The sequence below is a fragment of the Pholcus phalangioides genome, unplaced genomic scaffold (assembly GCF_987345545.1).
Source record: "Pholcus phalangioides strain wild (caught in Gottingen) unplaced genomic scaffold, Ppha-v1.0 ptg000011l_1, whole genome shotgun sequence".
Taxonomy (NCBI): domain Eukaryota; kingdom Metazoa; phylum Arthropoda; class Arachnida; order Araneae; family Pholcidae; genus Pholcus; species Pholcus phalangioides.
The window spans coordinates 54,637,638-54,655,025 of NW_028301604.1; the positions used below are offsets into that span (position 1 = coordinate 54,637,638).

General features: G+C 37.9%; 1 protein-coding gene across 2 annotated transcripts in view; it reads right to left on the reverse strand.

Moving 5' to 3' along the window:
- Nucleotides 1-8,570, reverse strand: part of LOC149080575 (nuclear pore membrane glycoprotein 210-like) — a 158,571-nt gene extending 150,001 nt beyond the window's left edge. The window contains exon 1 of one of the 2 annotated variants that reach the window (XM_089239711.1): nt 8,313-8,570. In XM_089239711.1, coding sequence (XP_089095837.1) covers nt 8,313-8,479 — 167 coding nt within the window. In that variant the 5' untranslated portion in view covers nt 8,480-8,570. The remainder of the gene's footprint in view (nt 1-8,312) is intronic. The other variant, XM_089239712.1, reaches the window with a different exon arrangement.
- Nucleotides 8,571-17,388: the final 8,818 nt, after the last annotated feature.

Sequence of the window (17,388 nt, forward strand, 5' to 3'; positions counted from 1 at the left end):
TTAACTTACACTGATTGGCTTCTGAGCCCTCCATATAATCCCCATGGTGGAAATGATGATACAGACTTAACACTTAAAAAGACTGACTTTTACAAATATACAAATACAAATACAAATACAACGCCACAACAGGCAAAATGCCCAACGAGGTGGCTGATAAAAAGATGCCCATAAAAATATGGTTGTCATATGTTTCAAAAATACAGCAACCCAATTAAAAATGCAATTAACACAAATTACAAACAATATATACACATGATAAAATATTATACGATGCCCATAAAGATTACTTATGGTTGTCTTATTCTAAGAATGGATAGCTTCTCGATTTACCCCAACATGTTTATCGTATTTCTTTTTAAACGTGTCAATTGTGTTACAATTTACTACCTCCGGGGGTAAGCTATTCCATTTATTAACAACCCTATTGGAGAAAAATTCCCTGCGACACCATAACCTTGCATTGTCCCTCACCAATCGATACTGGTGTCCCCTTGTAAAAGCAGTCGATTGGCGGTGTACTAAAAGTTCATGGTCCATCCTATCCATCCCATTGAAAATTTTGAACACTTCGATCATATCTCCTCGACACCTGCGTTCATCCAATGTAAACATATTCAAAAAATGAAGTCTTTCTTCATAACTCAAGCCCTGTGTGCCAATAAGGACACGCGTAGCTCTTCTCTGCACCCCTTCAACCAAGTCTATGTCCCTCTGTAGGTATGGTCTCCAAAACCTTACAGCATACTCCAGTCCAGGACGAACTAAGCCTCGAAAAAGAGGAAGAATGACTTTAGGAGAACGCGAAGAGACCTTTTTGAAAATGAGACCAAGCATTCTATTCGATTTTTTGACAACCGCTGAACAATGTTCAGAAAACTTAAGTCGCTCGTCAATGAGAATTCCCAAATCGGTGACTCTAGTTGCATCCGGGATAGTGACACCATTCAACTCGTAAGAGAACCGTTGGTTGTTCGAACCAAAATGAGCGACCATGCACTTATCTACGCTAAACGTCATGCTCCATTCATTTGCCCATGCTGCAATCTTGTTTAAGTTGGTCTGGAGCAACTCCCTATCGCTTTCATTCCCGATTACCCCCATTAGCTTCACATCATCTGCGAATTTGCTAGTAATTCCATCGATACCCTGATCGAGTTTATCGATAAAAAGTGAAAAAAGTATGGGGCCAAGGACACTTCCCTGAGGAACTCCACTTGTGACGTCTGTCCAACCAGAGAATTCCCCGTTCACCATAACTCGTTGCGACCTATCTCTTAACCACGATTCTATCCAATTCAGCAAGTTGCCCCCTATTCCAATCTCGTGTAAACGCTTCAAGAGTTTGCCATGTTGGACCCGATCGAATGCCTTCTGGAAATCAAGGTAAACAACGTCGACATTTTTGCTCTTACCCAAAGCCTTAGTCACGTAATCATAGAAGCAAAGGAGGTTAGTTCCACATGACTTCCCCTTCCTGAACCCATGCTGATTATCCGACAATACATTATTCTCGTCTATCCACTTCACAAACTGCCTTTTGATGATAATTTCCAAAATTTTCGAGAGGGAGCTCGTCAAACTCACTGGACGATAATTAGACACCACTTCTCTACTACCCTTCTTAAATATCGGAACAACGTTAGCCAGTTTCCAATCTCTTGGGACGATACCCTCAGCAACACTACTCCTGTATATCTGTGCGACTGGCCCCAACAATTCATTAGCACCTTCCCTGAGAACCCTGGGATAGATATCATCTGGTCCTGGTGCTTTGCTTGCACATACATTTCTTAGAAGATTTAGGACCTCCACGTCTTCCACTTGAATATCGTTGAGCGTTTTATTACCCCATGCAACACCCGTATATCGAATATCATTATCTCCATTAAAAACCGACGCGAAAAAGTCATTGAAAGCACTACACATGCCTACATTGCTCTCTACTTTTGAGCCTCCTATCGAGAGGGGGCCAACTGTCCCCTTACATCCATTATTGACGTATCGAAAAAATGATTTTGGGTCAGAGCCAATGTTATCTGCCAACCTAGATTCAACTTGCTTTTTACTATCCCTTATCGCTTTCTTCAACAGTCTTCTTTTATCAGTAAACAATGATAGGTCACCTCGTCCACTTTTATACTCTCTGAATGCTCTTTTCTTTTCAAGATAAAGGTTCCGCACGCTATCCGTGAACCATAGAGGGTGTGATGTACAAACACGCTTTTTTCGAACAAAGGGTATGACGTCGTGCAAAACAGAGGACAGCTTCGTACTAAATTCTTCCCATTGACTTACCACCCCTACTGATTCCAACCGGTCTTTGAAAACTTCCGCTAACCTTCTTCGCAAAACATCAAAGTTAGTTCTCCGAAAACAAGGAACCAATCTTTTGTTATCAACCTTACCCGAGGAAAAGTTACAGTGAAATCTGACGATACGATGATCACTGGAAGAAAACTCTTCCCCCACCGAAACATGTTCAACTAGATCCTCAGAACTAGTAAGAACTAAATCCAAAATAGCAGTACCCCTAGTGGCTTCTGATACATGCTGATACAAAAAATTTTCGAGCACCAACTTAAGAAAGTCTCTTTCATACTGATTTCCAGATGAAAGGTTCTCCCAATCAATACCCGGGTAATTGAAATCCCCTAGTATGAGAACCCTCTTTCGCTTACACATGTAGGAAATTTCATCGTGCATTTATTCTACTTCGAAGTAGTAATACCGGTCAAAGTGACCAGAGGTTGGATTTCTCTATAAACTCTGGATTTTTGTAAGTTTTATTATGTTTAAATGTACATAGGTCTATACAAATGTAGATAAGCAATAAAATATGAATTTCAGGATTTTTTTTAAATAACATTACAAAATTCAATTGCATTTTTTAATACCTTCGCTGCATTAGAAATGCAATTTATCAACACAAAGATTTCTTTCTCATTGAAAATTAATCTCACTTGTTTTGCTATTAAATAGCAAAGTCTAACATCACTGTCTTTTGTCTGATGCAGCAGCACTTGTTGCTAGGAAAATTCTGATTTCTGAACACATAAGATTCTATAAGCTTTTTAGCTGATTTCAACAAGAACGAAATAATCTTTCCAGTAGTATATATTTTTCTGAAAATTCACCAAGTATTTATAGAGGCTAAGTCAAATTTTACAGAAAACGTACACAAATGAATGGTACCCAAATGGAGTGTTTTTGATCCACCAGATCAACACCATACTTAGTTTCATTGTAAAACCCAATGATTTTTTTTTCTTACTTTGAGAATATATATTCCAACATTTCAATACATTGAACTTAATAGAAGAATATTTTCTCCCTTTTCTTACTCTAGAAAACCCTCAATGTAACATCTTTATGAGTTACCAAACATGTTTCATACAAAAGGGGTCCTTATTAGATTTCACATGAAATTTCTTTTCATTCTTTTAGTATTAAACCTACTGAGATAACACCATTCTTTTGCTGCAGTTTTTCAGCAAGCATTGGTGAAGTAAAATTATTAAAGTAAAATCATTAAGTGATTCCACTTCTACCAGCTTTCAGATAAGATTCAGTGAGTCACATTGGGACATTTTTGGCCAAACTAGTATTTTTATCTCATCATTAGTTGGTTAGCAAAGATACTTTCAATTAATCAAAGCCACCATATCTATATTAGAGAAAATTTCATGCGACAATTCGACAAAATATTTTCTGTGGGGGAAATGATAGCATCTATAATGTTACTGGTTAAATAGACCAGTCATGGTCTTTTTAAGAAGAACCAAAAACATCTTGCCTGAATGTTTCAGTATTTTCAGAAAAAGTAATGAAATTTCAATATTCTAAACCAGGGGTAGCCAACTTCTCTCTGTTCAAGGGCCAAAATAATGATCGGACGCAGTGTCGTGGGCCGCACCAGAGTCAAAACTCCATTATATAAGCCACACGCACAAGGGGAGAGAACTCTGGCATACCCGCATATATGCCGCACCCAGTTCATTGCTTGCTATGGCATTGAAGGCAGCTATTAACTAATTAACTAAACTCTTCATTAAATTAAATAATAATTATAAATAATTATTAATAAATTATTAACTGAACTTTTCATTTTTTGGAATGTATTTATATTATATATTTTTTACAAGTAAAATATATTCTCTCATAGACAGTGAAATCAGAGCAGAAGGAAACTGCGTAAATAGGAATTGCACAGCATGGACTACAATTTCTTTAAAGACCAGATTCAAATTTTTGCCCAGCCCTCAGGGCTGATGGTGAGATTATAGATGGATTACTTAACAGCCTACGAAGGTGTATCTAATGTACATCAGTAAGTATGTAAAAAGGACAAGCCCTGTCATCACATGTATTAGCAGTGCCGTCTTAATGCCCATCTGGGCATGGTTCAGGGGCCTCTAAATAATGAGAACTAGTTGAAATTTTCAAGAATTTGCCAGGTAGGACCTCAGACAAAATCTGTTGGCTCGGGGGCTCATGATGCTCTCAAGACGACCCTGTGTATTAGTTAGTACTTTGGTGGTAAACTTGGTCTGCTTGTTGATGACTGGGCTGCTTCTGGCTAAGTCCTCACTGGCTAGAATTTTTCCAGAGTTTTTTAACAGTCAGGAGATCAGTCCGCAAAACTGGACTTGGAAAAATTTCCACTGATGGCTGGTTTTTGGACTTTGCTTTTTCTTCATGGTTGCGAAACTTTTCTCAAGCACTTCGCGATACAACTGTGGGTGTTGGTGATCTTTTCCCCGATTTTTCACAAACGTGGTGAACTAAATCTTTTCCTAAGATTTTTCTGGTTGGGGGTTTTTAATCATTGAGCTGATGTTGTCAGTTGCTTGTAGCTCGGCCAAATATTTTTATGTGAATTGCACATTCTTTTTAGTTTTGTCGACTGCAATTTCTTAGTTGCCAAGAAAACGTATTCATCTTTCTTTTCTTTCAGCAAATTATGAATGTTAATGTTCTAACTAGAGTGGAGAATGTTACTTCACAAAAGGTTTAAAGTTTATCAAACAAAAGAAAATAATTTGATATCTTGAAATTTGTTTTTTGGAGTTTTGTGCAATGCTAGTTTGCTTTTCTTCCAGCTAAATACTTGATTAAGTATTTTTACCAATAGACAACAGCACATTAGTTTTGATTTTTATGGAAAAACTTGGTTAAAATAATTTTTTGAGGGGCATTGCTCATCGAGGTCATTACTGACCTTTAGTTGATTGTGCAAGAAATTTGCTAATGCTATTTCCATAACTCTCACAGTAGATTTCTGAAATCAATCACGTGACCTGTGTATTTAATGAGGTTTTGTGTTTGTGAGATGAAAATACAAATTGTTTTTGTCAAATCAGAAATAATTTTCTTTCTACATTAACCACAATTTCATCATTCGAAACGAATGTAAAAAATATAATAGTTTTTTGATCTTAGGCTAACTTTTGGCTACCCCTGTTCTAAACAATCTGGTTCATCATGGAAATGAAGCGAGATGAAAAACAATCAAAATAACTGGCTTGGTCCTTTTAGTGTGTTAAGCAATGAACCAGAGTCAGGATGCAATAAAAACCAATAAAATTCAAAATAGAGTCATGCCACTCAATGTGATTACATCGGGACTCTGGGTTTCTGATGGCCATAACAGATTGATAACTATATCTGAAACAAATCAAAAATCAAATAATCCTGTTTGATCGATCGGGACATATGTAAAAACATAACTCAGTTTTCTTTTCCACATAAATAGCTTCAAAATATTAAATCATGCCTTTTCTTTTTTTCACATAGTTCAAAAACAGGATATTTTTGCTTTATGCTAAAATCTTGCATTTATTATTAGTATTCAGTCATTAATGAGGAGTTTTATTGTCTAATGTGTTTCACGAATTAGGATAATTTTTCTACCATACGGTATGTTCCATAGATTTCCTGAGAAAGTTTTTTGGCTGAGCAACTGTGAAATGCTGAAAGAAATTTTTCTAGAACTGAAGGAAGGGTCTTTTTTTACATCACATTTGTCTGCACTATAGGCAGGCCATTACAAAGTAGCTTCTCGTGTACGTGGATTATAACAGCTACTACTGCCTGAATAGAGCATTGTGAATCAAGTATGGAAATGTTTATGAACAAGGGAGGAGGTACACTTTCTAACTTCCAGCATCGTCTTGCAGGTTGCTAATGATAAGTTTACTAGGGAAAAATTAATCTGGTTCAATCTTAAGCAATGTTTTTATAAGAGTAGGTTTTTTTTCACCGCGTGCAGTATGAGGGTGGGGATTGGTTAAAAAACATGAAATTCAAGTTTTAGCAATTTTTAGTGTCAAGTTTAGAAATGGAACTGTCTAATGGGTGTGTATTACGAATTACAATAAGTTCTTACAATGCATAGTATGCTTCATAGATCCTCAGTGAAAGTCTTTCCGCTGAGGAAATGTGATGAAGAAAGGGACTTTTTGTTTACCTTACACATGCCTTCACTTTTGGAAAGAAATAGCAAAAGAAGCGCTACATGTATTTGGATCATAGCGGCTATTATGGCTGAAGACATTATGAACTGAGTATGGAAATTTTTGTCAATAAAGGAGCCATCTCACCTTCTACGTAGTCTTGTAGATAGATAACGATAACTTATAGGGAAAAAATGAGTCTGGATGAACCTTAGCTTCAAAATATGCAAAATAGAAAAAAACTTTTGATGAAAAAAAATTAATAACATTAACTGAAGTCCTGACTATTCAAAAATATTTTCCCCATGTTATGATATTGGTCTGTTCTATACTTTGCAAAAGTGATAACCAGGGCTGGACTTATCAGGTGTGATAGATAAGGCCACACAGGACCGTTAAACTTTAAGGGGTGGAAAAACAGGATGAAACTAGAGTTCTTTTACATTTTGACCTTTTAATTTACATTCTTAGCAACGTAATAGCTTAAAACTCTGTCTAAGACAGCAAACCCTTCATACAGGTCAGCAACTAGGGGGAGCAGGCAAGTCTTGTGCCCCGGGCACTGAACCTGAGGGGGCGCAAATTTCATTCTCAAACTTCTCTTACAACATTACAAGGGGGCGTTAAAATGCACGTTTGCCCCGGGTGACCAAGCATCTAGTTGCGGCCTTGCCTTCATATTCAATCCTCAGGACTAGGGTTTTAACAGCTTGCCCCCCAATGTGCCAAGAGGGAAGGGGTGTGCAAGTGGATCTGGTGTCCTGGACCAAAGGGAGGGCTAACTTCTTCCTTTAACCAATTATTAAAAATTACACGGGGTAAAAGACTAAATGCATGCGTGCTCTGGCTGAAAGAGCATCTAGTTGTGGCCCTGGGAAGATGAAGTCCTTCTACTATGGTTCCCTGCATACAATGATTATAGAACAGGAGGCACAATTGTAATTTCTTCGCTGGGCAGAAGTTAGTTTCTTTCTTTCAAATCGAGAACAGCTGATCTCTCACAATAGGCAATTTACAACTAAATGAGTTCTGCTGGAATTGTGAGTGTGTATGTAACAGTCTGAGTGTGTACCTAGTGTTGTCTGATTTTTCAGTGCTGCCAGGGTGGTGGGTCCCATCGCCTGGCACTGTTGTCTAAATTTATTGCCAAATGACTTTCTTATTACCATGAAATAGTAGTTTGATAGTCATTCTCGGATGCCAGTATAAACCTGGTGTGCACCAGATTGCCCACGAACACTGGAGGAACGGAAAAACTAGTCTTAAGAGGCCCGCAAAAAATACTAAGATCATTCCCTTTGCCGCTGTGGTGGTCGAGTGGTTATAGTGACGGACTCGCGATGCGAGGATCCGGGTTCGAACCCCACAGTGGTGGTCGGCTGAAGTTGGTTTTCTGTGGTTCCCAACTTCAAGGCGCAAATGCGAGCCGATCTCCCCGTTAAAAAGTCTCGCCACAGAGAGCAACAGTCCTACAACGATAAATCATTCAATCATAACACTTCACTCATAGTTAGAAAAACTAGTGGCAGATGGCAGCACTACACATAACAAGCATTACAGAGAAACAACAAAACTTCACGTCAAGTTTCACTACACGTACACTCCCGCATGTACCGATTCGTTGGGGGGTTCCGCGGGGGGGGGGGGGGTGTGTGTGGGTGGAGTGCATGTGTGGTGTAGTACTAGTAGTAGTAGGTAGGGCCTCCAAAAAATGGCTCGGGGATCCATGATGTTCTTAAGTCAGCCACCTCGTTGGGCAATGTGCCTGTTGTGGCGTTGTATTTGTATTTGTATAACAATACCAGAATGATAGCATTATCCATGATTCAAAAAAGCAGTGTCTACTGTATTCCTTACCATTCAAAACAAGCATCGTATGCCTCGATAACGTGTAAAGAAATGTTCACAGGTGAACCGCCATTGAAAGGCAATAGTAATCGAGACCAGCTCAGTTCCAATGCAATATTGAAAGAAATGATGTAAGGAAGAAAGATGAAGAAATGCGCTGGCAAAAATTTCAGCATCGTGTTAAACAACTAGATGATGCCGGGTAGTGTATCGCACAAGTATGACTGAAAACAAATTAAATCTTAATTTGTTGACGTTGACAACGGACGTTGTTAGGAGAGGTTTTAACGATTTCACTTCTAAAATGTCTAAATGTGTGACCATATTCCCCCGAAAAAAATACAAGAAATTTTGATTTGCAAATACGAGAAAGTACGGGACATTGCTAAAAAATCGCTAACTTACGGCAAAGTTCCCAATTGAGTAAGCTGACCATGGCCCCCGCATGGGGGGGGGGGGGCTGATAGGGCTCCAGCCCTGGGGCCCGTGGAAAGGTCTTTGATTTTTTTTTTCTTTCAGATATGTCCCATAGGAAAATAAACAGGACTCTTTAATATCAATCATATCAATTTGTGTGTGTACTTCTATGGACGGATATCTTGAACTACGTACCTTCTATTCTCATTGAAATTTTTTTTAACTATACACATGTACAAGTAAACGAAAAAAAAAAAACGGAAACGATGAAAAGAACATTGTACAAGGGTACAACCCCCCTTCCCCTCGGGTGGCAGTCGTTCTCCTAGGAAGGAAGGGCATTGTGATGGTCATGGCTACTGACATCAAGGACACCAGCATTTTGTGCGTCCTCAGGGCTACCACGCGACCCCTGCTGTTTCAGTTCGTAGAAGGCCATAATGTCTGGATAGAATGAAAATTGGCTTAAACAGACGTCGTATTCCACAGTGAAATTGCCTTTGGGTGCCGATAAAGCACATGAACCCCCCCCCCCCCAACATCCTGGAACAGGAGCCCCGTAGGCTGCGCTCTTCAGCGAACCCCCCCCCCCCCTCTATAAAGTGAACTAATAGTGGGAAAAAAAGACAAAAATGGTCCAGGCCCCACTCGTGGGCGGGTTATGATACTGAGACAGCTTTGTTGCAAGCTTTTTTACAAAATACAGTGGATTCCGCATATAACGTTTTCTTCCTTAGTGCGACTTATTTTACGACTCTCTAGTGCCAACTCTTATTACTGATACTCATCGAGATTTCTCGTTTAAAGCGTTTTCCCGCAAAAAGTATTGTACGGAATGGCTGTAATGACGTGTATACTGAATCACGTGATTTCGCTCACGTCCCCTCTAATAATCCCCTCCTTCTCCCAGTCCGAACAAATCAAGGGGTTTTTTTCCTTGCTTCTGAAAAAAAAAAAAAAGCTACATTCCACATCAGCTTTTCTTATTCGTTGCACTGTCTTGAGGACACATCTCACGTCAAAACTTCTATTCACAGATGACATTCTTGGATCCGTTGTACAGAAAAATATTTACGGTTCGCGTCTGCAAAAATACAGTTGTTCGAAATCTTTTAGTAAAATAATTGAACGAGTTTGCTTACATAAAGGATTAATTTTTTTCCCACGTGAATGGATCCTACTGTTCTAGCCCAAAAGAACGGTAAGCAAAACTAAAAATTTGAATTTTTGTTAAAATTTTTATTTTGAGCGCATTAAGAGTTAACTATAATAAATCTATGTCCGAAGAGTTTGGCCTGCCTCGAGGTCAGTTGCGATGTTTGTTGAATTGTGTTTCATAAAGTTTAAAAACGCTTATTTATTTTTAATAGGGCATATCTACAAATGACAGAGTAACCTCGTTCATACGTCACTCAGTTATACGACTTTCATGTTTATACGACGTTTAACTTTGGTAGCAATTGGTAACAATACATTTTAAACAACAATACAACAAATAAATTTTAATGTTAAAATATTTCATTCATTTATTTAACGTAAAACCTCAATTATTCGACGTTTTCACTTCGACTCAAACTCGGAAACTTTTGAAAAAAAGAAAAACGTAATTTATATCCACACATCAAATGCGCACAAAATATTTGTATGCAGTGAAAAAGCGTTGCTGCAACAGTTCTTGCATATTGTCACCGCAAAAGACATAAATTTTAGGGTGATTGCTGACGTATACGAAAATTGCCAGTGAGATCACTGATGACTAGAGCTCGGATTATATGCAAATGCATATGTGCATATGCATTTGCATATTTTGGCCTTTTTTAGCATTAATGCATATAAATGCATAAAATCAAAGAATTTTCAGTATAAGTGCATATTTTTGAAGGTTTGTTTAAGCTCACTCAATTCTTTTAAATAATTTTTGGGGTTTTTTTTTTCACCCCGCAGTTGAAATTTATGAAGTATTTTACGAATAATATTAACCGTTTTATTGTATAAAGGCTATTTCTAGAGATATGTCAAAGTGTTAAATTTTTTTAGAAATAGTGTCGAAATTCTTTGGTTAATGATATTTTCGTTATTGAGCAGCTACAACAAACTGAAAATTAAAAAAAATACTTCAGTAAAAATATGAAGATATTTGCATATGCGATATATGTAGCTATAAGAGGGGGTATTTTTTGTAAGTAAATACATATGCACTAAGAAATAGAAAAGATACATTTTACAAACACATCAGCTTATTTTTTGCATGATTTTCTCTTTTTTTAATACATATTTCGGAATTTTTGACTTTTCGAGATTTCTAATGCATATTCTGGGGTGTTTGATGCACATTTTGGTATTTTAAGTTCACATTTTGTGCAAATTTTTGCATTTTTAAATGTGTGTGTGCATACTTTTTGCATTTTCAAGTGCATATTTTTGCATTTTCAAGTGCATATTTTTGCATTTTCAAGTGCATATTTTTGCATTTTCAAGTGCATATTTTTGCATTTTCAAGTGCATATTTTTGCATTTTCAAGTGCATATTTTTGCATTTTTAAGTGCCTATTGGCATATTTTTAGAGCATATTTTGCCACTTTTTCAGTGCATATAATCCGGGCTCTACTGATGACCATTTAGAGTGGACACTTAGGTGATTTGTTTATTGCCTCTTTCTCAGAATACGCAGATGTGGAGAGTCCCGAAGAAATGGGTTTCAATTGTTTTGACGGCCATATGACCTTTCAAAATTTTTTCTCTCCCTATGTTTTCAACGTTATCCCGAGAGGGTGAGAAAGTTTACTGTAAGCATTTGGGGGAGGGGGTACGGGTCTGCCGAAAATAGACAGATACGGTACACATGCACAGTAAGTTCTTTCGATAATTTCCTGTAGAACTTTCTTTCGATGTGGTGCTTTGCTTGCTGACGGGGCCATCTTAAGAGCATCATGGGCCCCGGGCCAATTGATTTTTCTGAGGCCCAACCTGGAGAATTCTCGAAAATTTCAATTAGTTCCCATTTTTGTGAGGAACCTCTTCTCTTGAGGCCTCCGGGTCGTGCTCGGGTGGGGCCATGCGTTCATACGGCACTGCTTGCTGACTGTGTCAAATCCGTCGTTCGTAATGCCGGAAAAACAAAAAATGCTCTGTAAAAAAACTGGAAATTTTGGAAGAATTCAAGAATTTTAAATTGATAACGAAAGTTCATCTTGCAAACCAGTTGAATATGTTCGTTTCAACTTTTTGAAACGATTATAAAGTAGAGAAACAACCAAAGAGCAAGCTCCTGATTGAAAATCATCTACTGCCAAAAAAAAAAGTCCAAGATGGGGAAATTTTCGCAAGTCGAGAAGATTTTGTTGCAATTTTGACCCAATGTCGTGCCCCTAAGTGACAAGGTAATATGTTGTGCTAAATTTTATTTCTTTAAATGATTTGAAATGTGATTTAATTTCCTCTCAAGTATGAAATGATGTTTTTTAGAACAGATTTGGAATGCAATTAAACACATAAAATTTTATGACATTTTATATGTATGGGAGGGGGATAATTTTTTAAAAAGGCTCAGTTATTCACTTCGACTTACACATAAAACATGTTTTATAAAAAGTTTTGACTCGGCCTCTTGAACGTCGTATAAACGAACTGTAACAGAATTGTCAAGTTGCTCAGTTGAATAGATGAAGTGAACATAAATATTTGTATTATTTCAGTTCAATTTTTCAGGTTGGTGCTTCAACCAAGGCCAATGAAAATAGTTTTTGGTATTATTACTTTTATTAAGTCTTTAATTCACTAAATTCATTTATTCTTTTTGCACGCCTGTAGGGAATCGCCTGGAATAACGGAATCGCTTCGTTTTATCAAAAAAATCGTTGCATTGAATAACTTCACGTTAGAGCAGGGCGTCTCAAACTTTTTCCACCTGAGAGACGCCCTTTTCCCCTATTTAATGCTTATCCGCGAGCTCCACCGGCTTTCCAGAACTGTTAAACAAAGAATATTTTCGAAAACCTCACACCGTGACAAAGGTTGGAGGCGCACAGTTTGAGAACCCGTGCGTTATAGGAATAATCTTTGATGTTCTAAATTGAAGTTAAACGTTTGGATAGAAATTTTGTTTTGTGTAAAACACGTTTCAAACTGATTCGTCATGTAGAGACTCTACAGTAGTTTCATTTGGTGTAGTATGAGTATACTTGCTTCCTTGGTGAATAACGAAACTATAGAGATGTGGGGGATATCTTATCTGAGAGAAACTAAGGACAAATTTGATACTGTGCATATATATCTATATATATAATTGAGTTTCTGTCTGCGTGTTCTCTATACAAATCCACAACTTTAGATCGATCGTCGCCAAAGTTTGGATATATAGCAAACAGGGACCGGATTGAACGATAGGCTACTTTAAAAGTTCGTCAGAGAAGGGTAGATGCCCGAAATGGACGAAAAACCGTAGGGCAACAATGGTTTCTGGGCCTCAACAATCACTTTCGGAATTTTTACTATGGTTACCGTGGTTCCCTAGTAATGCGTTTTACACGTGCATATGCCTTTACAATGGTTTGTCACTTCTTTAATCCTGCCAGTATTATATATTTATTCCTATGTAATGGTTTGTCTCTTTTCCAATCCTCCCAATAAATGAAGGAAATACGGGCAGCGCCGGGTATTATAGCTAGTATTACGCATGATAAAACTGCAGTGAAATCTCGATATAACGATATTCTGCGGACGAAGAAAAATACCATAATAGAGGTATCATCGTTAATCGAGAGACTTTGACATTGAACACTAGCCATCAGGGCCGCAACTAAATGCTTCATCAGCTGAGGTAAGCACATATTTTGACCCCCCCCCCCCACTGTAATTTTGAAGAAGAGGCTATAAAAGGTGAATTTTGCTCACCCTTCTGGTCCTGGGCAAGATACCCGCTTGTCCCCCCCCCCGCCCCAGTTGCGGCCCTGCCGACAATGGATCACGATCACCATTGGCGTATACAAAGGGGGTTTAGGGTTCTTACCTCCAGAGCCAAGATTATAGGGTTATTTTGCAGGAAAAAAAAACGTAAACCCCCACCCTCGTGAAAATTCTGTGTACGCCTATGGCAATCACAAGTTTCTATGGGAAAACCATATCGCCTAATCAATTTGTTCTCTTAACTGGCCCATAGGGGAGCTCTATTGTATTGCGTAAAATTACATACAAATCACAATCATATCTCGAAATGTAATAATATTTATTACACATACACAATTATATTTTATTATTTAGTTTAAATATACAGTGATACCTCGATATAACAATATTCTACGGAGCAAAATAAAATATTCTGGTAGAGGGATTAAAGAGGTAACATTATCCTCACGTATGATCAAATTAATGCTATTGTTGTCATTTTTTCTATATCGGGATTGCTACGGAAAATGCGCTATTATGTATTTATTCGTTACAAAAAATTGTAATTGATTATAGTTTATTTATAAAATTCACTTAGATGTGTATTGTCCCTGTAAAGAAGCTTACCGCATAGCGCTTTTGTGTCGTACACAGAGTGTAGCAATACAAATAACTTTAGCTTTCGGTGATCATTTAGTGCAAAATATTGATGTCATCAGATGTCTTCAGAAAAACGAGAACAAGTGGCGAAGTTAAAATTAAATTCAAAACCATTTTGAACAAAATATAAAAAATATTGTTGTAGCGATTTAAAAAATCTCCTAAAAATATCGTGTTATAGAGGGGTTTATCATAGTAGATGATGTCGTTGTACCGAGAGTTTAACATTAAGCCGGGCAATTCCAAACAAGATTTGAAAAAATATTGTAGATGTATTGATTGTCGTTGTAGCGATGTTTTGCTGCATATACAAATGCCGTATCGTATGCAGGATTTTCTCATGGGGGGGGGGCATTCAACATTTTTTTTCAAACCGAAAGGGGTTTCTTTTTTTTACTCAAAAAATACACCATAATATTTTCTCAAGGGAGGTGCACAAAATTTTTCGGGGGGGGGGGGGGGGGTAGGGGGCCCGTGAAAAATCCTGGCCTGGGGTTCCGGCACTAGCATGTGGGGGCCATGAAGCTGACCATATTTACTCGACAGAAATACGTGAAATTGAAATTCTAAATACGGGAAAATACAGGACATTGCTAATAATCGTCAAGAACAATGCCAAAAGTGCACAAAGTTGCCAAATATTGCAGAAATTACGGAAGAATCACAATGGCGGGTTCCACCACAGCCGGCGTCCCGGTCCCCCCGTACTTGTCCGGACAAGTACGGGATTTCTTTCACGCAGGCTGTGGTTTTTGCGGTTTATGCCCGCACAACAAAGACTTTTTATTATCTTTTACTTTAATTATCTTAAGGGCCCTACACACGCTCAGTTATACCTGCGCAGTTGTGCCTGTACAGGCCAACTGTGCAGGCATAACTGAGCGTGTGTAGGGGCCGTCAGTTGACCTGCACAGGCGACCTGAAGGGAATGGTTTTTCGATTCGGTATAACTGTGCAGTTATGCCTGCGCAGGTATAACTGAGCGTTTGTATGGGCCATCAGGTATAACTGCGCAGTTTTTTTTCCCCGCTTTCTTATATTCGCCCTTCTCTCTCTTTCTTCCCTCTTCTTTTTTCACTGATAATGTAATAGAACAACTGAATAACTTGTTTTGGAGAGGGATTCCATTTAATTAGAAGAAATTTTTCTAATGGCGTAATTTTCACGATATTTTCTTGCAATTTCATATCGAATAAAAAAATCGAAATAAAATTTTAGAAATATTTCGACCATTGTTAAAATTCGCAATTTTGTTTCTGAAATCACCCTTTTCAATAAATTTGCCCGAAATTATGCACTGAAACACACAAACTCTATATTCAAATAATGTGCTATAACTATTAATTGTTCATTGATTATTTAGAGAAGAGGTTTTTAACCAGGGTTCTTGGAGATTTTAGGGGCCCCGTGACATCAGATTATTTTAGTATTCTTTCACATGTACTTCCTTTAGAAATCAAGCAGGTGTTTATACGAGTCAGTTAATGTTTGCAATTGTTTGCGATTTCAAACGCAGGATTCCTACTCCTTTCTTGACCGAAAACCAGCAAGCATCAACAGGACAAAAATCACTGCAATTTATTATTTTCTTTTACATGTAATTCTCAATGAATCTCATTGAATTTGTTTTTTGAACACATCTCGTCAGGTTGCAACGTATTTCAACTTTCAGCTGAAACATTGAAAGAAAAAAAAAATTCAGATGAAATTACGCTAGTTAAAAACGTAAGAAAACAATCGAAAAATTCTTTGAGAGAGATGCGATTGATAATATAATTATATCATTGAATAATACTATGAATATGCATACTATGCTTAATAATAAGTCAATTTCTAATTGAGTTGAATTAATCGTAAGAGGTCGGTTGAAAATGCAGTTTTCTTTCGAGGAAAAACACTACGTAAGTTACCATAAAAATTTTCAAGTCAAAGAAATTATTTTTTTTAAATCGACACTGTCGCGAGAAAAATAATGCTATCATACGATGCTGAAGGAGCATGTATCCCCTATCTGTATATTCAGAGGAGAAACGATGCTTGTTTTCGAAGATACAGTCGACGCTCGTTATGAGAACTTCACGTTATAGCGACAAAGACTGGTAGGGTAACCCCTCGCTACGACCTTGCTCCAAATATAACGTCCATTCTCGACGAGACGAAGGGGTCGTTATATCGGGCGTTGATTGTAATACCAAAATTTCTCTTTTATTGCCTATACGTATTGTCATAATCACTGTAGATATGGATAGCATTCTTGATAAACATGAGTAGGCAGTAGTGCCTTTTACTTAAGTCATGAAAATCGGTCATTATGAGAGGTTTTAGTAACATCAAAATACATTATTGTACTTATGGTGTAGATTCAACAAACATCTTCCATTACAGCAGTCTTCCTCAAAGTGTGCGTCGCGGCTCTTGAGCGTCACCCCCCTGCCCCTTCCCACCCACCCACATCCTGCCGCAGGGCACAGAGGCTATTCTCTTTGCCGAGCCGCCACTATAGTGAATTTTTTAACGTGGGAAAAAAGAATGATTGGAATCATCTCGGGCTCTGAAACCAGAATCCTGATTCCAATCCCATCTTTGTGGGGGTTGGGGGGAAATGGCTCGAATAATGACAATATTCATTAGTAAAACCAGCCCCCGGGGATGCAGGACCTTAGATGGTGTGGAGATCTGTGACAGTAGGCTTTACTGATCAATTTACAGTTTTACAATACATCTGGAATGTACAGCGCACATTCAAAGGGAGAAAAAAACACTTTAGCTCTGATGAAACAAGTACGAATTTCTGTGTGCAATATTAGTTTTCTTTTCTTTTTTTTTTGCCCAAGGCCCATATTTACAAAGGCTTCCTTGGTAAAATGGTCTGAGTTTTCGAAAACTGATTTTTTTCCTCTCGTCCCCCCATCACCCCTGTGTGTCCATTCATAGCCTGAATAGTCCTACTTTGGGAAACACCGATTTCAACACTCAACCATGAGTTTAGTTTAGTTTTCACGACTCGAGATTTATAATGACAAGTGATCTTCGAAACGGGCAGCGCGAATGTTTTGAAGAATTCACTGAAATGTATAGGAATAAGAAATGCTTGTGGCAGGTGAAAACTAAAGATTACCATAA